The following is a 23,695-nucleotide window of genomic DNA, read 5'->3' on the forward strand; positions in this document are numbered from 1 at the left end:
TGAGGCATTATATGGGAGAAAGTGTAGATCGCCATTATATTGGGACGAAGTTGGTGAACGAAAAGTGTTAGGTCCGGAAATCATTGAGAAGACGGTTGAGGTCATTGAAAAGATAAAGGAGAGGATTAAAATGGCGCAGGATCGACAGAAATCTTATGCAGATCGCAGAAGAAAGGAGTTATATTTCGACGTTGGCGAAAAAGTATTTATCAAAGTAGCACCAATGAAAGGAGTTCTACGATTCGGGAAGAAAGGAAAATTGAGACCTCGATTTATTGGACCGTTTGAAATCCTAGAACGCATAGGTGATGTTGCCTATCGTCTAGCTTTAACACTAGAATTGTCAGCAGTGCACAATGTGTTTCACGTCTCCATGTTGCGAAAGTATCTGCACGATCCTAGTCACATCGTCCATTATGAAAATCTCCAAATCAACAAGGACCTTACATACGAAGAAGAGCCAAGTGTTATATTAGATCGAAAAGTAAAGGTCTTGCGAGGTAAAGAAATACCCCTAGTCAAAATTCAATGGACTAGGCACGGACCTGATGAAGCTACTTGGGAACGTGAAGAAGAAATTCTAGCTCGATATCCCCAGTTAGAACCAAGTAAGTTAAATTTCGAGGACGAAATTTTATTTAAGTGGGTAGGGTTGTAACAGCCCGAAACCAAATAATTCATTTAAATTTTTTTGTTTTGAATTATTTCATATTTAAATTATTTTGAAGCATTTTATATTTAAATTGTGAGGTTATTTAAAACTTTAGTCTATGTCATGAATTATCTAATCGCGCCGCTAGTTAGATGTGACTTTGAACTATAAATTATATCTATAAAAAAAATAGAAATTTATTTTCCCAAATATTCTTTTAATATGAATTTGGGCCTAAATAAACTATTTGCAGCCTATTTAGCTCATCTATATTGGGCCATAATTACTTATTTATTTAATTACTTTTTGGGCTAGATTTTTAAAAGAGCCCATAACATTTTAATAGCTTAATGGAATAATTCTTTTGTTTGTACTGTTTCCTAATCTTGTGACTGCAATACGTGTTTCCTTTCTCAAGAAGCCACAATTTGTTTTCCATTTTCAGCTTGTGACTGCAATACGTGTTTCCTTTCTCAAGAAACCACAATTTGTTTTCCATTTTCAGCCAGCCAAATTTGATTTCTTTCCGTAATATTTGATAAACACAGCAGCACGTAAGATTTGATCAACACAGCAACAAACTTTGATTTCAAACTTTGATTTCTACCGCAGCAAACTTTGATTTCTTTCACACAGTAGTTGACGAACAAGTAAATTCAATCTATTTAAACCTCATTGTATCATCCTCAAATTCACAAATCAACAAAACAAATTCAGTCTTTTAAGATTCATCCTGTTTCTTCCCACTGCCGAATCTCCATCGGTAATTCTCATAAACTTGTATAGTTTTATTTTCATATGCAAAGATATATGCTTTCTTTCAATTTACAGAAAACAAACAAAACCTTACAACAGAATTCTGTTTTCGAATCAAAATATGCACACATCCTTTTACTGTAATTTCCATAAGGAAATCAAATAGAATAAATCTTATAATTACATGAAAAAGAAAATAGAAATAGAAGAAGAGAGGGGAAATTGTTGGTGAGTGTATAACTGCTGGACAGCCGGGGAGGCGAAGGGGGAGTTGGCTAGTAGGCGTCGCTGGGCGCTGCCGCGCCACGGCGGCCGGCGAAGATGGGCAGGGAGGCGGCGACGGCGGTTGGGCGGCACCAGATCTGGAAAGAGGGAAGGCGGCCTGACCGACTGTTGCTGTCGACGCGGCGGCAGGGCACCAAGAGGGAGCCGAGAAGAGGAGGAGAAGGATGGGGGGGTGGTCGGTTGAGAGAGAGAGTGGGAGTGAGGAGGCTGCGTATGTGGTGAGTGATTGTGTGTGAGTTGTGTTTTTGTGGGTGATTGTACAGAGGGAGAGGGGCGAAAATTATAAGAGAGAGAAGGATGAGATTGGGCTTTAATTGTAGATTTAAGAACGGGCCTTTATTTTGGGGGTTTCTTAACTCCTTAAATTGAATTTTTATATATATGCATCGAATTTGTTTTCTAATTTCACTTTATACTTTTAATCATTGAAGCATTTTCCTTTATAAAGTATATATTAAGTAGAATTTATATAAGAAACGATTTTAGCGAATTAGTTCATTTAATGGACAAATGATTTCATAAAGTAAATACTTAAGTTTCTATTAAATTATTTTAAGTTCAACTAGGCCCTTATATTTTTATATTTGAATTTATCTGACTAGGTGCGGCGCGACTAGGACATAACTGTTGATCTGAAATTATTCAAGTTATCTATCAAATCCATATTTTCAGGTGTGGGATTTATTTCAGTACATGCACGTGGTTAATATTTGTCCATTTTAATATTATGTGTTTACCGTATGTGTTGTAAAAATATTTATCGCTAGGGGCCAGCATAATTGGTCCAGGACTTCACCGTCCTTGGTATGCCACAATGCGATTTCATGTTACAGGGTTGCAACCATTATATTGTCGCCAGGGATCCATATATAGGGTCCGGGACATTAAAGTCCTTGGAGTTGCCACAGTGCGTATGGAAGTTATGTTACGTTATGACAATATGTGTTACCATTTTATTAACATGGACAATTATTGCATGTTCCCACACTGAGTGTACCCTGTATGCTCATCCCATATTCAACAGTTTCAGGTGATTGATATCGGAGGCGCGTGGAGAGTCGAATGGGCGCGTCGAATCTATTTAAAAATAAATGTTTCTTAAAACATATTATGTTATTTCATGTGATATCTTTTGGTTATGTAAACTCTGAAATTCTATACTATTTGGGATTTGTTTAAATAAATGTTGTTATGTTATTTTAATGTCATGACTTGTTTAATTTATATTTAAATTCATTTCAAATATTTATTTAAGAATTTATATCTTTACAAAAATATATACGTGGATACATACATAATTTTTAATTATATAAAGATTTTATTTTGTTATATTTTCCGCTGCTAAAAAGATATTATTTTATATTTAGAGTTTTTCCTTAGTACAAGTTTTATTAATTAGTTAATTATTTTTCTGACATCTTCATGTCGTGCTTTGAAAATAAAGTTGTTAAAATTATGATTTAAAAATCAAGATTTATATTTGAATACATTATTGAAAATTTTGATATCTTATAAATCTTTTAAAAGTGCTTTAAAAACCAATTTTATTTAAAGATTTCTTTTTCTTAAAATTATTTTCGAAATTATTTATTTTAAAAGTGAGTTTTAAATTATTTTAAAAGACTTCCGCATTAAATATTTATTTAAATTTTATATTTAACTCCTTAATTAGATTAGGGTGTTACAAATACTTACCATGGCTGATGGCGGCGGAGAGGGGAAGGTCAAAGAAACGATGAGGGTGCTTTCAAATCGTCGCGGCAGGGGAAGGAGAGAGTCACTTGAGGCTGGACGACGAATCGCGGAGGGGGGAAGGAAGAGCTGGTGAAGCAGATCATTGCGGTGGGAGGGGCGGGGCTCGGTGGGGCAGATCGCTGCGGGGGCCAGGCACGGTGGGTGGAGGGAAGGAGACGGCGAGGTAGATCGTGGCGGTGGGCGGGGCCTGGCACGATTGGGCAGATTGCGGCGGTGGGTGGAGGGTTGGAGACGGGAGAGAAGAGGATGGGTGCCGGCGCGGCGAATCGCGGTGGGGGTCATAGGCAGATCACGGCGGTGGGTGGAGAATCGCCGGTGGGTGGGAGCTAGGGGGCGAAATGGATTCTAGTGGAGGATAGGAGAATGGTGAATCGATTGTCAATTTTTTTTTTCATTTATTACAATATTTTTGGTGCAGATGCCATGTAATTTGATGTACTATAATATAATAAATAAAATAATGTATATATAAAATATAGCTTATGTGGAATTATATTGGCACGTCAGCGATAGAGAAATGAGCTAGAGGCTCTAGAATTGCAGGGATTTTGAACCTTGAATTCTTAGATATGCCACGTAGGACCCCGGATTAAGGAGAGCGCAGGAATCCTTAATGGTATTATATATTGATTTCATCGATCCTTCCAATATTAGTGATCTAATAGTTCAGGACCAAATCAAAATCCCGGTAATTACTCCCTTCCAACTGAAATGAATTTTCGAACTTATGTTCATGATAATAACATGCTACATTCATAAAATAAATCTTAAAATTCAAAACTAAAACTTTCTACTTGTCTACGCTATAAAATAAATCTTAAAATTCATAATTATATATGTTCGTGAGAATTTTGAACTTGTGTTCATGATAATAACATGTTATGTTCATAAAATAAATACGCTGATTTTATAAAAGTGCAGTGACCCGCTATTTTATGTTATTTAATTATGGTATCGCGATAATTAATATCGCATCTTTCAGTAAATAGAACCCAATTGCCAATTATATATGAATCCAACTTATGATCCTGATTTTTTTTTTATCAGAGACGAAGTATTATTTTAGCTTTATGCTTTTGTATGCATGAGAAAAACGCGACGAGGATTATTGAGCTATTCAATAATTAGTATTTTTAAGTTATAACTGACTTAGCGAAGTCATGTGATTTATTAATCGAGAAACAGAAGCAGTTATATCTATTTAGTGCTACTAGAAGTCGAGGAATTATTCCGACTGCAAAGCAGATTAAATCCACGGATTTAAGTTATATTACAGTTTATCGCTATTAGCAGACGAGGAAGCAGCTATTAGCAGACGAGGAAGCAGATATCAAGCAGATACAGAAATGTGATGTTTAGAAAGTCGAAGCCAGTATTTTATTTACAGTTCATGGATTTCAGTTTAGTTCCCAACTTGGGAAAAAATCGTCTAGTATATCACAAAGGCTGGAATTACATGGCCCACTTATTGCCACTAGCTCAAGTTGAGCACACAAGTCAATAAAGTTAGTAAGAAAAGAGAAAGAAAAGTCAAAAAGGGGAGGGAAATGTGTGCTGCAGTGAGAACAAACTCTGCACTCCCTCTTCCCCTGCAGAAGAAGCCGCCCACCAACTCTGCACCCCATCTTTTCAGCCGCCTTCCATGGCTGCCCGGTTCCCTCAAGTCTCAACCTCCAGCCGCCCTATCTCCGCACACCTTACTAGCATACTCAAGTATCCAATGCTCATCTTCCTATTAATGCCAAACACCCAACAATATACAATACTCATTCTCATCTCATTTTTCATCCAAAAGTTCAAAGGATCAGTTCCAGTTCGGCCAAAGCTCTCAAGGTAAGGCTTGGCTTCAATGCTTTCTTTTCCCATTGATTAGTTCACCTGCATTAAACGAGAATCATCGTTCATCTCAGTTATGCTCCCAATTAAAACCAATATGCTATAGCAAACAGTACAACAACTAAGCCAAGCAACTTCAAGGTGAGTTTTATATTTTTAACTCTACCATTTCTGCCAAAGTTTCCTTCATTCGTGTAAGCAATAGCACCTTCAATTCATTTCAGTTATTGTACAATACGTTCAACCTCCAACAGCAAGCAATCAGTTCAAACATTTGAGTTAATCCACAATCTCAAATATCCATCCCAGTACGCATTCATACCAAGCATGATCATGAGTAGTTTCACGAGAATAGACGAGGAATAAACATCTTGAACTTAGTAAGCACCCCAACTACGTTTTCATGAGCAAGTGACAGTTTATATATAGTTTTAAACGAGTATAATTTGAGTATATGCAAAGCAAAGAAGATATTGCACCTTGTCCAGTTCATGTTTTTGAATCGAGTGAATCGATTGAATCGAGTTAAAGGAGTCACTTAGCTTTGGGAAGGGCCGGCTGCCCAAGAAAACGGCGAACCCCGACTGCCGGAACGGAGAGGAAAGGCGGCGAACACTTGTCTTCTCGCCCGCATCAGAACAACAACGACGTCGACCGAAAAAAGGAGAAACCAACCGGAGTTGAGAGGGGAAAGATCGGTCGGATTTCGTGAGAGAAAAACTGAGTTTGAAACTTCAGGAGAGATTAGGGCTTTCGATCCCCTTCACGATAGAGACGGGGAGAGAGAGAGGCGGGTGCAACCGGCGCCGACTGAGTCGCCGGATTCCGGGCGAAAGGGTAGCAGCAGCAGCAGCAGCAGCGATGATTCCTTGAGAATCAGGGCTCGATGTTGGGCTCTGGGATGCCGGGATTTGACGCGTCACCGGTCGAAACTGACCGGAGCAGATGACAACTGAACGGCCGGCCCAGCCGACCAGAACTTGGCCGAGAGAGAGATCGGCTTTGGGGCGAGCGGCTCCAACAGATAGAGAGAAAGAGAACAGGGCCGAGAGTTATGAGAAGAGAGAGAGAGTGGGCTTGATTTTATTTTAAGATTTGGGCTTTCTTTTATTTAAGTTTGGGCCGAATTTTGAGCTTGTTTTTTTTTAGATTGGGCTTCCAATTTTAATTGCTTGGGCTTTCATATTTAAATTCGAATTGGGCCAGTCTTTTATTTAATTGGCCCTTCTCATTAATTCTATTGGGCTTGATTTATTTAAGGAATTGGGCTGATGCATATTTTATGATGGGCTATTATTCTAATCCCATTATTATTTCGTTGGGCCAGTTTAATTCATCATTTGGGCCGATTAAATTGCCTTTTGGGCTAAGATTAATTCTTTCCAGCCCACATTAATTACCATTATCACTTGGGCTAAAGTTACTTCTTTAGTTAAGCATTACAGTATCTGTTTGGATGGAGCCCAATTATTTATCAGTTAGTGGGCCGATTCTTATTCAGTAAATGAGCCGCTCAGTTTATTAATTATTGTTTTTGGATTTCAGTCTTTAAAGCGAGTTGTCATTGTTTATTTCATTAAAGCCACTTGTTTAATTAATTGGCTACTCTCTTTTGAGCCTATTAATTATTTGAGGTTACGTTAGTAATTATGTTTCTATCGAAAAGCTCGACAATTTTCAACGAGGTCACACCTCGATTAAAGCCGAGTTAGTCCTTTATTTCAATCGAGTACAAAGGCGAGATTTATTTTACAATTAGAATATTCCGATGGGAAAGGAAGAATCACAGCTTTATTCGACCGCGTTAGACGAAAATTAGTTAAATCTATTAACGAGGATTAATAGTAGAATTCCCCGAGTATCGTTCGAAAAGATTAGTTCATGCATACGAGATTCATGCATAGTTACAATTACGCTTTCTCATTAATTGAGAATTTTCCTCGAGCCAATGTCTTATTTTACATTCTCGTGATTAAGGTCAAGCGCGAGAGTAAGAACTACTCAAGGAGTCACAGTACCTTAGCAAAACCTTGCTATCAGGTGGGCAATTTCTTACGCGTAAAGTAAAATGCTATTAAAGAACTATGCAAGTCTTATGCTTTATTATGCCTAAATGAGTTAAGCTTTGTGATGCTTCACGCTAAATGATTTACGTTATGCTGTTACGCTTATTTACGCCTCATGTGAATTACGCTTTGTTACGCTTGAATGTTTTATGCTAATAAGTTCATGCCTGTGATTGATGCTTGCGTCTGTTGGGGGAGGCCTCCCTCAACAGTACGATGCCGTGTCCGCTGAGGAGGGCCTTCCTCACGGCGCGATGCCCGTGTCCGCTGAGGGAGGCCTCCCTCGCGGCGCGATGCCAGTATGCCAGTGTTTCAGCGTCCGTTGGGAAAAACTACCCTCGACGGTACGATGCTAGCGTCTATTGGGGGAGGCCTCCCTCAATAGTACGATGCCGTGTCCGCTGGGGGAGGCCCCCCCTCACGGCGTGATGCCCGTGTTCGTTGTGGAAGGCCTTCTCCACGACACGATGCTTGTTTATGATTGTTAATGATGAAGATGGCGCTCATGATATTCATGGTTTTGGAAATGTTCAGTAAACAAAGGATCTGAAAGAAACTCATGCCTCTTATGCGATGTTGTTAATTGTTGATGATGTTAAGTTTATGCTTTAGTTTTGCCAACTGCCCACTAAGTACTCTTGTACTTAGCCCTTCGTATGTTTATGATTGTGCAGGTTGAGCTGTGAGGGGCGATGAAGTGTTGCTGAGTGGAGCTTTTGTCGAACTTAAAGTAGGCTCAGAAAGGATATATGTCTTCATACATGTATCTCAATTATGCTTTCCGCTGCAAACACTGATAATGTTTTAGTCAAGCCTCTAACGATGCCTTTTTCCTTTTAAGGAATATTTTCACGCGTATTCAAGTTCTTTGAGTATCCTTTTTATGCGCCCCTTTCTAAACTCGCTTCTTAATTTTCCCTTCCTCGGTCATGGTTTTCCCAGCTTAATTATCCTTAATTAAGCCCGGTCGTGACAATAAGCGTGATTATAGGTAAGAGTTCGTAAAAAGTGGATTAATTATAGATCGTTAGATTAAGGGATTTACATGAATGAGATCTAATCTCAATTCTACAAATATATGAGATTTACATAAGAAAATAAAGAAAATTTAAAGACCGCGTAATGAAAAATTCGAACCCAGGATCTCAGGTCTTGAACAGTAACCTCCTACCACTAGGTCAACACACACACATGCCCAAACTAGAACTCAAGGCCCATAATGATTTGTTCCATTATGTAATTATGCATTTTTTAATTAATAATTAATTGTAAGGGTTGCTTATTAATTTCATATAATATGTAAGTACCTTTACAAGTTTTATTTTTTTAATTAACTTGTTTTCACTTTTTGATAATAAATATTCTCTCGGTTCCTCTAAAAGTTGTTCATTTCTTCATAGAATACACACCTTTTCAAAAATTAATTGATAAGATGCTTCTCTCCAGCGCGCCAACAAATCAAGAGTTCTGAGATCCCATAAGGATTTGTGTGTGTGAATATGCGTAGCTCAAAAGAATAATAAACTGAAGATGATATAGCAATTAATATAATGTGCACCGTTGAGTAGAATTAGAGATAACTACAACAAACTCGCTCCTGCTTTAACTAATGTAGCGTCGACAGTTAAGAGGGTGTTTGGCTGAAATTATAAATTCTTTAAAATAATTTATAATATGATTTTTTAAAGTGTTTGAAAAAATAAGATCCAAGAACTTATAAGCTCATAGAAAAAAAATAACCTGAATTTGATTACTAGCGGTATTAGTAGCAACGTGGCTGAAAGGGCTCTCGATAATCGGTCATATCCATCTCTTGGGTAAAAATCCTCACCAAGATTTCTGTCGTGCTCTTTGGCTCGCTTCTAATCCTAGTCATGTTGTCTTCGACCTGGACCGAGGTGGTGCTGTAGAGGCATGATATCATTTTTTCGAACAGGCCCCACTACTTGTCGATGACGCGTCTCACGTACGGCCCAGGAATGCGCCCTGTGACGACTAACTGGCACAACATGCACAAGCTCTGCATTATGGCACAATTTTTTCTGGTTTAATCATTAATTTTATACAAAAAAAATAGTGTACTTGAAATTTTGGGGAACATCCACAACGCATCCATTTAAGCACCGGGTCGAGCCGAATTTTGGGACGCACCGCGGCGGTACGCCCTCGGGTGGATTCTGAACACCGGTGCTTGGGGAGGTTTTGGGGCGTTGTGTGGGGTTGACGCGCCATTTAAGGAGGCGGTGGGGTGGGAGAAGAAAAGAAAGTGAAAGGGGAAGAAAGGGGGAGGAAATGGGCGGCCCGAGGGGAGGAGGGGTTAAAGGTGGGGTAGGGTGCTTTTTATTTTGACATCGCACCCATTATTTTGAAAGACATCTCAATTGTGACTGGACTTATTTTGAAAGGCATCCCATTGTTTTTTATTTTGATTTTAATTTTTAATTTTTTTAATTTTAAAATTCTACTATTTTTTAAAAAAAAATTACCTAATTTTTAATTATTGTAATGTTTTTAATTTAAAGTTTATAGTATATTTTATTTTAATTAATATAATATTAAAAAATATTAGAATTTTAAAATAGAAGTGTAGAAATAAGATTAAATTAATGGAAATGAGAATTTAAAAACCTCCCTAAACACCTTCACATTGGAAAAGGGGTGCTAAGGTGGGGATCACCATTTAAGCACCCCCTTAAGCAACTTTTAATTGGAGATGCTTTAAGCCATTAATATATTGGTCTACTTGACCAATCTAGTAGACCAATCTTGGCGTACATCGAAAAATATATTTTAGAGTAAGGCTAAACAGTCACATTGTGGCCAACCCACTAAATAGAAAATAATTTAATTTATTTTTTTAAATAAAAATAAGATTTAGTTATTTTATCATATTCTCTATATTGTAGTTATTTTTTTTGTCAATTTTTGGTAATTTTTTTATTTTTATTAAAAAATAAATAAAAAATAAAAAAGTAAAAAAATTTAAAAAAATAAGTACAATCTAGAGAATATAATAATATAACTAAATCTTATTTTTATTTTAAAAAATAATTTAAATAAGTGAAAAATTTTCTTATTATACTAGTTTGTGGGTGGCCACAAATGTAACTGTATAGTTTTATTGTATATATTTTATGTATGCATATTGCCCGATATTAGTGTACTTGACCAATCTTTGAACAGCCTCCAATAGAAGACCACAGAAAAATAATCTGTGAATGAAACTTCATTTTATAATCATTATTTAATAGGGAGGAAAAAAGAAAAAGAAAAAAACACGAGGGGCATCTTTACTGCTATATATTTTTCTTTCGTAAATGGATAAATTCAGCTTTTAAATGTCATTTCTCAAAATTTCCCAAGCCAAAAGGATTCTATCATAATTTAAATCATGCAAACCATTAAGTTGAATTGCGAATCTTCCCACTTCATGATTTTATTAAGCATGCCAATCATATTAATTTGCTCTAAGCTAACAAACAAATTAATGTGTATACAAAATTCATTCCATAATATTAAATTCAATGATGCCGACTTACGAAGAGAATCCAATGACAAAGTCAATCATTCAACAATCCATATTGCATCACCTCCGAGCAAGATTCATATTACTTGTTTTGTCCACAAAAACGGTGTGTTTTATCTTTTTAAAAATCTCCTTTATACTTTAAACTCCATTCCACATTTTATATTTATAAAATATTCACTATTTACTAATACTATTCTTTAACATTAAAATCACATATTTCAATTTTTATATTAAAATTTGTGTCCTCCACTCCACCACACATTCAGAGTGAGTAATATTTTGAGCTCATACTCACTTCGTCCCATTTATCTTGGCACACTTTTCTTTTTAATTTGTTCCATTTATAATGACACTTTTCAAAAATAATACTCCCTCCGTCTGCCAAGAGTCTGACAATTTGATTAGGCATGAGATTAATTAATAAAATGGTTGGTGATTTTTATATAGTGGAAAAATGGTCCCACTAGCTATTATTTAAAATGAGTGATTAAAATTGAATAAGAGGTGAATTTTTTGTAAATAAAAGGTACTTGTAAGGATGAATAATAAGGAAAAGATGTGAGATCATATCCTAAAAAGGAAATTGACATACTCTTTGCGAACGCCCAAAATAACAATTGTGACATACTTTTGGTGGACAGTGAAAATATGTAGTTCCTAGCTACTTTTTCTACACACATTAAATAAGTGGTCCATACCCTTATTCTTAATTTCTGTGGGAGTAATATTTAATATTATTTTAATACAATTTTACCTAATCACTACAAGCTATATTTTTTTTTGAGAGGTAAAAGGAATTGCATTTCATCAAAGAAAGGTCTTCTTGTACAATAGAGTTACTTAATTATATTACATATTATCCCTTTATAGTTCTAGCAAAATCGTCTACATCACTATTAGTATATACATTTCCGTACATATTTAGTAGGTTTAATAAGTTTAGATCATTAATAATTTGGAATTATCCATGTATTTGGTATTTTAAATTATTAATTAAGAGGGTCTAAAATAGAATTAATGTTCTCTCTTATTTCACTGTTCATTATATTACTTATTTTATTTTTATTAAGTAGTTAATTTTCAAAACATAAATATCAAGCCATAGGAGATGAGATCCAGTGTCCGATAATTTTATGTGTATCACTGTATCTCATGTTTATATCTACGTATTATTTTAATTTTTTATAAAAATAAAATTAATTACTAATACTACTTCCTCCGTCTCTGAAATAAGTTTCTCTTTGAGGACGACACAAGTTTTAAAGAAAAGTGGTAAAGTGTATTGATAGTGGAGAAAAATGTGTTATACTCCATCCGTCCCAGCTTTTAGTATCCAACTTTCCTTTTTGGGTCGTCCCACATTTTAGTATTCATTTCTATTTTTGGTAAAAGTAAGTGGAGCCCTTACTCCACTTTAATTATTTTAACTCTCACATAAAATGTGGGACCCTTATTCCACTCACAACACATCAATCACTTTATTAAAACCTGTGTCGTTCTCAACTGGATACCAAAAGCCGGGACGGAGGGAGTAATTAGTATTGAAAATAGCTAGTGAAAAGGTAAAAAAGTGTTATAATTAGTATTGGGAGTGGTGAAAAAGTGAAAAGTAAGAATAAATAAAGTATTATTAGTGGTGAAGTAGTTGTCCAAAAATCGAAAGAAAGAATATGAACTTATTTGGGAGACGTCCCAAAAAGAAAAAAAGATGAACTTATTTCAGGGACCGAGGGAGTATGAACTATGTTTAATTTTTATTTTAAATAATTAAAATTTTTAAAATATATATACCATCACTTATCAACCTATTACACCCTCCGTCCACCAAAGATATGCCACAATTTCTTTTTTCGTCTGTCCACAAAAAATATGTCACATCCATTTTTAGTAGTAGGGTCCACACCATTCCACTCACATTTAAAGTGGGACTCTTACTCCACTATCAACTTCACTCACATTTTATTAAACCTGTGCCGAAAGTAAAGTGACATATCTTTGGTGGACGGAGGGAGTATTGGATAATAAAAGTGAAATTAAATGACAAAAAATAATGTGTTAATGGGCAAATATGCCCCATCCCTTATGTGTTTTTTGAAAAATGCTCTCTCTTATCATAGAAAGCATTCTATGCCCTAAATATGTGAAGTGCCTAATTTACCCTTTGATGTTGACAGGTTTGCTTGGTTTTTTGTGAAAGTCTTACACATTTGACCTATTTGACAGCTATCGGTCATAAAAGTCAACGATTTGACAGCTATCAGTCAAGAGTACATATGATCGGTGGGTGGCTAGATCATGTGTCCGGCCGGACACATGATTTTATCGGTCGGATCATGTGTCCGGCCGGTGAAATTATGTGTCCGCCCGGCCAGACACATGTTTTCACCGGCCGGACACATGATTTTAACGGCCGGACACATGATTTTATCGGTCAGACATGTGTCCGACCTATAAAATCATGTGTCCGGCCGGTGAAAACATGTGTTCGCCCGGCCGAACACATGATCTAGCCACCCACCGGTCATATGTACTCTTGACTGATAGCTGTCAAATCGTTGACTTTTATGATTGATAGCTGTCAAATCGGTCAAATGTGTAAGACTTTCACAAAAAATCAAACAAACCTATCAAATCAAAGGGTACTTAAAGAATAGGGCATAGAATATTTTATATAATAAGATAGGACATTTTTACAAAAAAAATAAGGAAGTGGACACTTTAAATTTTTACTACTCCCTCCGTCCCAATAAATGTGGCCACCTTTCCATTTTGGTTTGTCCCATTAAAAGTGGCCACTTTCCCAAAATGGAAATATTTATCACATTCAATCTCTTACTTTATCACATTATCTCTCCTACTTTATCACTTTATTACATTCTCTCTCCTACTTTATCACATTCTCTCTCCTACTTTATCACATTCTCTCTTCTACTTTATCACTTTATTACATTCTCTCTCCTACTTTACCCACACACTTAAAATACTAATCTACAACTCCTTAATCTCCGTGCCGAAAACCAAAGTGGCCACATTTATTGGGACGGAGGGAGTAAAAAATAATTATATATACTAAATTGATGAAAAGTTGGAACACGAGATGGGACATAAAGCGTGTTAGAGTGAAAGTCATTCCAAACAAATGGTCACGCATTTCTATGCCGCCATCCACTTGGGCATTTAATCAGACAGGTTGGCCGATATTAAAAAGTCTAAAGTCGTACGATGGAGTTCAGCTGAGTACATACGATGTCCAAACAAATATTTCTATATAGATCCTAACTTTCTCTGATTCAACATTGCAAGAATTCAACATTTTCTTCGGCTACTCAAACCAAAATGGCTTGGATTTTGGCGGCGGCAATAGCAGCGATCACATCATTCCTCTACCTGCTTCATCAATGGCGGAACCTCTCAAGCAAGAAGAAACTCCCTCCCGGCCCAAAAGGGCTTCCCATTATCGGCCATTTCCACCTACTAGGCAAGAATCCTCACCAAGATCTCCACCGCCTAGCCCGCAAGCACGGCCCGATCATGTACACGCGCTTCGGCTCCATCCCAACCATCATCGTCTCCTCCCCCTCCGCCGCCGAGCTCTTCTTAAAGACCCACGACCTCATCTTCGCCGACCGCCCCCACCACGAGGCCGCCTACTACCTCGGCTACGAGCAGCGCAACATCGTCTTCGGCCGCTACGGCCCCTACTGGCGCAACATGCGCAAGCTCTGCACGCTCGAGCTCCTCAGCTCCCTCAAGATCGCCCAGTTCGAGCCGATGAGGAAGGCGGAGCTCGGGATCTTGGTGAGCTCGCTGAGGGAGGCGGCGGCGGCGCGTGAGGCGGTGGATCTGAGCGCTAGGATTATGTCGAACAACGCTGATATGACGTGCCTGATGGTGTTCGGGAGGAAGTTCGCGGAGAGGGATTTCGACGAGAGGGGGTTTAAGGAGGTGATGGCGGAGACGATGGCGGAGGCGGCGGCGTTCAATCTCGGCGACTATTTCCCGTATCTTAGGTGGCTGGACCTTCAGGGCTCGGCGCGCCGGCTCAGGAAGCTGAGTGGTATTTTCGATAAGTTTCTTGAGAGAATCATTGATGATCACGTCGTCAAGAAGGAGAGGAGTCACGATTTCGTGGATACGATCATGGCCATTCTTGACTCCGGCGAAGCCGGATTCGACTTTGACCGCCGCCATGTCAAGTCCGTCTTACTGGTAATATTCCGACGGCTTAAGTTAGTCAAATGTCAAAAATTTAATCCATTTGTGTGTCCAGCGTATTTTTAGAAAAATATCCTTTAATTCACATATTCATTTTTAAATCCCAAAATTTTAAAACAGTTTAATTTATACAGTACATAATTCGGCCATGACATAATGAATGACGTCGCCGAATTATTAGATGGATTATACATGGTTTTGATGCTTAGGTGGAAACAAAAGTCACTAATGCATAATTCATTTTAAAATCCAATGAGGTGAGGTGATACAGGGAATAAGAGGTGGTGAATGTATGGATTAAGACTGTTTTCATTCCTGATTCTTGTTTTTATTAACAGATTAACTGAACCTCATAATTTTTAAATATATATATATATATATATATATATATATATATTGCGTTAGTTATAATTGTCTCCTCAATTTTCAACTATTTTCACAAAGTAATCCTTGACTCTTATTCCATATATGTTGTGGCACAGGATATGTTGCTAGCTGGGATAGACACTTCAGCGGCAGCAGCGGAATGGGCCTTGTCTGAATTAATTAGACATCCAAAAGTAATGAAGAAACTCCAAAAAGAAGTAGAAGAAATTGTGGGGCCAAACCAAATGGTGGAAGAGTCTCATCTCTCCAGCCTCAAATACCTTGATTGCGTGATCAAGGAATCCATGAGGCTTCACCCGGTGGGCCCGTTGCTCATCCACCAGGCCAGGGAAGACTGCGAGGTCGCCGGGTTCCACATTCCGAACCAAGCAAGAGTTCTGGTGAACACGTGGGCCATCGGGAGGGATCCCGATGCTTGGACCGACCCCGAGAGATTTGCCCCTGAGAGATTTCTCGAGAGCCATGTGGATCTCCGGGGTCGAGACTTTCAGCTCATACCGTTCGGGTCGGGTAGAAGGGGCTGCCCCGGGTTGCAATTGGGGCTAACCACTGTTAGTTTGATGGTAGCCCAATTGGTTCATTGCTTTGACTGGGAGCTTCCTCATGGAACGGCGCCGGCTGATTTGGACATGTCTGAGCAGTTTGGTCTGGTCACTTCTAGGGATAAGCATCTCATGGCTATTCCAATTTACAGGTTGCGTCTTTGAGTTCTAGACCTAGATTCTCTATTTCGGATAATGATTTTTACAATGGATCGAGACCAAACATTATTCCGAACTACAAAATCATTGTAGATTTGTTCAATTTGGGATACTTAATTTTGTACTTTGCGATAGGAACATGGATATTATCCACTGTTAGCTCTAAAAATAATTATTTTTTTGGCGGAAGCCGCGGAACACGGCTGTATTGAATCTTCTAATAAAAGATATAATTAAGGTAATACAAGTGGGAGCACATTAATTATATGTAGCAAAAGAATACAATACATATGAATGTCACTAAATTTTATTACACAAAAAATTTACAAAATTTGTGACGCATTTCTTGATATCACTAAAATTATGGACAATTTTGTTAATAGTGAAAGCAATATTACTTGAGATTCAGTGTCTACATTTTGGTGACCCATTGTGTACCATTTTTTTCCCCTTCCATATCAATTTCTTGTGTTATTTTATTTTTGTACTTATTAACTAGAATTTACTGTACTAAACTTTTAGCATTTAATTCAATTTTATTAGTTAATAATTGATTAGCAAGGTTGATAAATTCATAATTATATACACATTTTTTTCTTTTGAAAGCGGCCGGATAAAATTTTGTTAAGAAAACTACATAACAATGGGTCGAGGTTTCTCACCCAAAGAGGATTATCCTGTAACACCGAATTAATAATGTCACCATATTTAGTTACTTTAATTAGCCGAAGTGCCGAACGGATCGGGAATCAGATGTAGCCTAACAATGCGACCATATTTAATTAGTCATTTTTAATAAAAGATGAGGTTAGGTGATACAGGTGTGAGCACATTTTAATAATTAGTTACTTAAGCTGCATATTACTGGCCTGCATCAAGGTAATACGAGTGTGAGTAAATTTAATTAGTCACTACTAATATAATTGTAAGTTAGTATTAATCATCAAGCCACTATATAATAGTAATATCATCACATGTCATCCATTAATGCAATGGAGATGTGATAAAACAATCTAGGATCTGAATTGCCAAGCCACGCGAATCGGCAACTGATGTAGTATTTTTTATTTAATTACTTTAAATTTGGAGATTCGTATCATAATCTCTCGTTTTACAAAAGATATGAACACATACTTTCTTGTAATTTTTTTTTTCTTTCTCAAACCTGCTGCATTTGCCAATCCTATGAACATGCATGCACATGTAGGATCATCCAACAGCAAAACAAATATTTGATAAATTAAACTCGAACGAGTTTACAAGTAATTTACTACTCCGTATACAATTAATTAAATTTTTGCAATAAGTAAATTTTTGTGAGTGAATTAATAAAATATTTATTTTACTATTGCTAAGATGAAAAATAATAGTAATTTAATTATAATCACGAAGTTTCTTAATTAGTTGTGAAATATTCATATATTTTTTTTCGTATTAGGTCGCATCACACTAATCTATATCCCAAGGAATAATACTCGGACCCTTAGTTCCCTAGAGAATATTTAATTACTCCGTAAAGATAATAATTAGGCAGAACCGAACAGTAGTTGTAAAAATTGCGCTTATTTAAGGTTTCCCACTTAAGCAAATTAAAGCGTAAACTTCCGACATATATAAATGGCGTGGATTTGGACGACGGCGATCGCAGCGATCTCGTTATTCCTCTACCTCCTTCATCAATGGCGGAACCCCTCAAACAAGAAGAAACTCCCTCCCGGCCCAAAAGGCCTACCGATCATCGGCCATTTCCACTTACTAAGCAAGAATCCTTACCACGATCTTCACCGTCTAGCCCGCAAATACGGCCCGATCATGTACACGCGCTTCGGCTCCATCCCGACCATCATCGTCTCCTCCCCCTCCGCCGCCGAGCTCTTCTTAAAGACCCACGACCTCAGCTTCGCGAGCCGCCCCCACAGCGAGGCCGCCTACCACATGGGCTACGAGCAGCGCAACATCGTCTTCGGCCGCTACGGGCCCTACTGGCGCAGCATGCGCAAGCTCTGCACGCTCGAGCTCCTCAGCGCCCTCAAGGTCGGCCAGTTCGAGCCGATGAGGAGAGCGGAGCTCGCGATCCTGGTGAGCTCGCTGAGGGAGGCGGCGGCGGCGCGTGAGGTGGTGGATATGAGCGCTAAGATCATGTCGACCAATGCTGACATGACGTGCTTGATGGTGTTTGGGAGGAAGTTCGCGGAGAGGGATTTCGACGAGAGGGGGTTTAAGGAGGTGATGGTGGAGACGATGGTGGAGTCGGCGGCGTTCAATCTCGGCGACTATTTCCCGTATCTCAGGTGGCTGGATCTCTGGGGATCAGTGCGGCGGCTGAAGAAACTGAGCGTGATCTTCGACGCATTTCTCGAGAAGATCATCGACGATCATGTTGAGAGGAAGGAGAGGAGTCACGATTTCGTGGATACGATGCTGTCGGTTCTCGACTCCGGCGAGGCGGAGGACGGGTTCAACCTCGATCGCCGCAATGTCAAGTCTATCTTGCTGGTAAATTTGATTTGTTGATCAAAAGTTTCAAGTTGGAATTTCACTAATTCTGGTCCGTGCATGGCGCAGGATATGCTGCTGGCTGGAGTGGACACGTCAGCAGCAGCAGTGGAATGGGCGCTGTCTGACCTAATCAAGCATCCAGAAGAAATGAAGAAACTCCAGAAAGATCTAGAAGAAGTTGTGGGGCCAAACCAAATGGTGGATGAATCTCATTTGTCAAAACTAAAATACCTTGATTGTGTGATCAAAGAATCCATGAGGCTCCACCCGGTGGGCACGTTGCTCATCCACGAGGCTAGGGAAGACTGCGAGGTCAGTGGGTTCCATATTCCGAACAAAGCAAGAATTCTCGTGAACACATGGGCCATCGGGAGGGATCCCGAAGCTTGGACCGACCCTGAGAGATTTGACCCTGGCAGATTTTTAGGTGGCAATTTTGATTTTCGGGGTCGAGATTTTCAGTTCATACCGTTTGGATCGGGTAGAAGAAGTTGCCCCGGGTTGCATTTAGGGCTGACCGTGGTTCGATTGATGTTGGCGCAGTTGGTTCATTGCTTTAATTGGGAGCTCCCTGATGGAATGGTGGCCGCTGATCTGGACATGTCTGAGCATTTTGGTTTAGTCACCTCAAGGGCTAACCATTTAATGGCTATACCGGTTTATAAGTTGCACGTTTGACTAAAAGTACAAGAATGTTTCTCATTTCATGTATTTTTTCTTTTAATGTTGTCTTATGTATATTACATGTAGAAAACCCTTGTTAGTGGCATCGGTTGATGCATGGATATATATATGAATAATGGTATATAGTAATCTACAATTAGAATTTATTGTTAATTAACTTAATTAGAATTTAGTAAATCGTACTTCCTCCATCTCAATTCAATAGGTCATATTTCTTTATTTGGACGTCATAATTCAATAGGTCACTTCCTAAAATGGAAAATCAACATATAATAAATATCTTCACATAACTCATTATTTACACCAAATGTCATTGTACCTCACACATAGCTAGTTATCTCTTCTTTATTTATTTCTCCTACTTTTTGGACAAATATATCCTCAAAAAAAGTTATTTTTTCTCTCCTATAAATTATTTGTTTCTTAACATTCGTGCCCGACCCTTCTGGCCTATTGAATTGGGACGGAGGGAGTAATTCTTAATATATATATATATATATATATATATAGGAGAAGACTAAAATAAAAATCAAAGTTAGACTATAAAATAGGAACCATTTTCAGCCCTTGGATCATCAAGATCTACGGTTAATTCATCACCTTGTTGGAATAATTCATTGTCCTGAGTTCGAATCTCATAGGTAGCAAAAAAATTTAATTAAGATGATCAATAATAATTCTTCATTTTTTTGTTGGGGTGATTCAAATATCCATCCTAATAATTAAAGGAGAAATGTTTTAACAAATGAGTTGTGCTTGATTGTTTGTTTGTTTTATTTACCTTGAAAGACTTTAATTTAAAATGCATGTAGTTGCATGGCACCTATATGTACATGAGTATATGGGGTGGGAATTAAATCTACCCACATCAATAAAACATCTTACAAAACTACCCACTTTGAAAGTCAAAGACCGAAAAGTACACTTGATGGTGATGGCTTGCTTGGTTTTTTGTAAAAGTTCTTACACTTTTCTTACACAAGTACAATTGTGTAAGAAAATGTGTAAGATAGGTAGTTAAAAATGCACAAAATCAGATAAATGTGCAATTATTGTAAGATGATTGACGTATAATGCCCTAAGTTTGAAAATAATGAAGGTAAGTTTGTGTATAATAAAACAGTAATACGAGGATGTAAAAAATTGTACTTTAAGTATATTTGGAAACCAAAAAAAATTCTGAACCTAATGTATACATTATCCGCCAGTAAAAAATAGCCGCTAGCAAAAGCCGCCGGGTTTTTATCCCGGCGGCTTTTGCGAGCGGCTATTATTAATTCAAATATAAAAAAATTATTATAAACCCTAAATGGATGAGTGAACCCTTGTTAATTATCTTTATAATATATAAAAGCATAATAAATTAAAATGAAATAAAAAATAATTTATAAATATAAAGAAATGAAGAGTGGTACACGTGGTACACACTATATTTTGGGACAGAGGATCTCATTTGCTATTTATAAGCTATGAAATGGATTAAAATTTCAAACTTTATTAAATATGGGAAGGTAAGGAGCTCAAAGTCAGCAGCTGCATTGAATAGAAATAAATAATCCGAAACACTAGCTCTGTCTCTGGGAAATACACTAACGATAATATATTTTATTTCATTATTAGATTAAACTACTACTCACATCGAAAACATTTTAGACATTAAAATTTTATGTATACTTAATAATAATTCATCTTATCAAACAACAAATCATATATTACAATTCTAATACATTTTATTAAACATAAATTGATATTTTAGTAAAAAAACATCTTCCTCAAATATATCACACTTATAATAATTGGTGAAGCTCGTCATTTACCACCAAATGATTCCTACAATCCTATCAATTAAGAATCAAATGAGTATAGCAATAAACAGAGTCGAACCACAGAGTTAATGCACTAAATTTCCTAAAGTATGAATTTGGTGTAGCCACCATGCTTTAAATTTGAGAGTTTGATTATAAACTAAGAAAAATAATAAATCAACTAATTAAAATAGCAAACAAGATATTAATTAAGAATAAAACATTATCGGCTCTAATAAACCACATTAGTCAGTACTGATCATCAACGCAAAGATAAATTAATTCTCATGGACCAACCAGTTATAAAATACTGTAAATGCAACGGACATACCCCAATTCTCACATACTTTATCGATAGTTAGCAAGAGACGCTTAATTAAATTAACTATTTTTCTTATTAAAACACAACCTAGTAGGAAACGCCAAATCTAAATTTAATGTTCCAATAACATTAAGATAAAGGAATCAAATTTAGCCAAATTATCCAAGATACACAAGTAATACTTCGTCTATCAATTTATTCTTTATTATCGGTACGATAGCTTCGTCACTAATTAGCCTAATTCCAACAATTACTGATTGAGAGAAGTAATTGACACTAATATAAATTAATTGAAGGTGATCAAGCTTAAGAAAATCATATTAAAACTCTCTATTCAAAGAATAAATCAAAATTCAATTAAATTAATTAAACAAATAATTAAATCTTTCAGATTTTGGACTAATATTTTATTATTCTTATTAAATCAAAAAAATTAACTATTCATGCTATTAATTATAAACACGAAAGGGGTAAAAATTCGTAAACATGAATAATTAAGAAATAAAATAAGATTCGCTAACTAATTGAGCGCGAAAATATGAAATAAGTAAAATCAACAATGTTTGCTAATAAAACTCTCGTCCAAAAGCTCGGCAATCTCCAGTACCCAAAGTCAATAACTCATCTCCAATGTTAATGTTAAGATGATAAGAATATACTCTCTCCCTCCCACAAAAAAAACTTGATCATTATCTTTTTTTGCACTGAATTTTTAAGAAATTAATGTTTAGTGTAATTGTAAAAAGTGAATAAAGAGAAAAAATATTACCATATAAAAAAATGATCAAATTACATGAGACAATCTAAAAAGAAATAGTGATCATGTTTCACGAGATGTGGGAGTACCGAAAAAATAACACTCCCACTTTTATTACCTTCCGTTCCGCGAAATTTGAGTAGTATTTTTTTTTTGGATTGTTTCGCGAAATTTGAGCACTTTCTTTATATGGTAACTAAATTCAAATTCAAATCAATACCAAAAAAAAAATACTGATAATTCCCAATTAATCAAATGTTAGATTGATTAGTCAGCCACCATGAGAGCATCTCCAACGCGTGTGGCGAAAGCCGTGTCGATCCGCGTCGAAGGGCAGGCGGCCTCACTGGAGACCCGGTGTGATTCGAAGCCGTGGCGAAGGCAGGAACGGGGGCGATGGGGGGAGGTGTTTGGCACGTCCTGCGGACGCGCCATATTAAAAAAATGAAATTGTAAAATTTGATTTTTTTTAAAAAAAAATTTACCGTTTGATTTTTTTGCTTTTTTTAGAAAAAAATCGACCGTTTCTAAATTCAAACGGCTAGTTTGATTTTTAATTTTTTTTCTTTTCTTTCCCTTCTATAAATATTAAATACCATACTTCCCCAATCTCAAATTCACTACTTTTTTTATTATCTCAACTACAATTCTCCCTTCAAAAAATTTCTTGCAATGGATCGCGAGTTCGACGAATACCTCGAGCAACAATGCAGAGGTTCGACACTTTCTCCTAATGTCTCAATGATGGGGTTTGCTCCATTTTTGTAAGGCTCCCATGTCTTGGCTACGGGAAATCTTCCAACGCCCACCAACGTTCAAGAAGTGCCGGAGGCGGAGAAGCCGAAAGCCAAGGGAACCTGCGCCCACTTGTGGCAATCTTGTGGGCGGAGGTTACCCACAATCCTATGTTGGAAACCTCCCAAAAGTTGCTCCAATATTGGGGAGCAATCGCGGAGAAGTTCAACGCGCTCAAACTGTCGGGAGTGCCGACGCGTAAGCCGGATCATCTCAAATCCCACTTCGCACGTGTCCAAAAGGACACGAAATATTTCGAGGTCTTCTACAACACTTGCAAGGACAATTGGGGCAGCGGTATAAGCGACGACCAAATCACCCAACAAGCCCAGACGATATTCGAGGCGAATTTCAAGAAGCAATTCTCCTACATGAAAGCTTGAAAATCCTGCGCGAGTGTGAAAGATTCATGTCGCAAGCTGAGGATGTCCACTTCGCGTAGAAGTCGAAGGGCTCCGATGGCCAAGCAACCACCACTTCTTCGGAGCCGAGTATCACGACGAGGCCCCAAGGCCAAAAAGCGGCAAAGCGAGACAAGGGCAAGGGGAAGAAGGGAGAAGAGTCTTCGGGAAACTCGGCGTACTCCGACGTCCTTGAGAAGGTCGCCGAAAGCATGAAGGAGCATACTCTCCAAACAGGGCAAATCGCCGA

The 23,695-nt window shown here is 37.5% G+C and overlaps 2 protein-coding genes and 2 long non-coding RNA genes across 4 annotated transcripts; 3 read left to right on the plus strand and 1 right to left on the minus strand.

Moving 5' to 3' along the window:
- Positions 1-397: 397 nt before the first annotated feature.
- On the plus strand, positions 398-2,856 carry LOC130994638 (uncharacterized). The gene is made up of 2 exons (XR_009091852.1): positions 398-1,415; positions 2,296-2,856. It is a non-coding gene; the product is annotated as an uncharacterized LOC130994638 (long non-coding RNA).
- A 6,036-nt stretch (positions 2,857-8,892) lies between these two features.
- On the minus strand, positions 8,893-9,652 carry LOC130994709 (uncharacterized). Its single transcript, XR_009091890.1, has 2 exons — positions 9,433-9,652; positions 8,893-9,349 (listed from the first exon to the last, which is right to left on the minus strand). It is a non-coding gene; the product is annotated as an uncharacterized LOC130994709 (long non-coding RNA).
- A 4,285-nt stretch (positions 9,653-13,937) lies between these two features.
- LOC130993975 (cytochrome P450 71AU50-like) lies at positions 13,938-16,380 on the plus strand. The gene is made up of 2 exons (XM_057919017.1): positions 13,938-15,088; positions 15,577-16,380. Exons 1-2 carry the CDS (start codon positions 14,216-14,218, stop codon positions 16,186-16,188), a joined length of 1,485 nt encoding a protein of 494 aa, XP_057775000.1. The 5' UTR covers positions 13,938-14,215; the 3' UTR covers positions 16,189-16,380.
- Positions 16,381-17,735: 1,355 nt separating this feature from the next.
- On the plus strand, positions 17,736-19,515 carry LOC130993970 (cytochrome P450 71AU50-like). Its single transcript, XM_057919010.1, has 2 exons — positions 17,736-18,678; positions 18,748-19,515. Exons 1-2 carry the CDS (start codon positions 17,800-17,802, stop codon positions 19,357-19,359), a joined length of 1,491 nt encoding a protein of 496 aa, XP_057774993.1. The 5' UTR covers positions 17,736-17,799; the 3' UTR covers positions 19,360-19,515.
- Positions 19,516-23,695: the final 4,180 nt, after the last annotated feature.

Source organism: Salvia miltiorrhiza, chromosome 1 (genome assembly GCF_028751815.1).
Source record: "Salvia miltiorrhiza cultivar Shanhuang (shh) chromosome 1, IMPLAD_Smil_shh, whole genome shotgun sequence".
NCBI classification, from domain to species: domain Eukaryota; kingdom Viridiplantae; phylum Streptophyta; class Magnoliopsida; order Lamiales; family Lamiaceae; genus Salvia; species Salvia miltiorrhiza.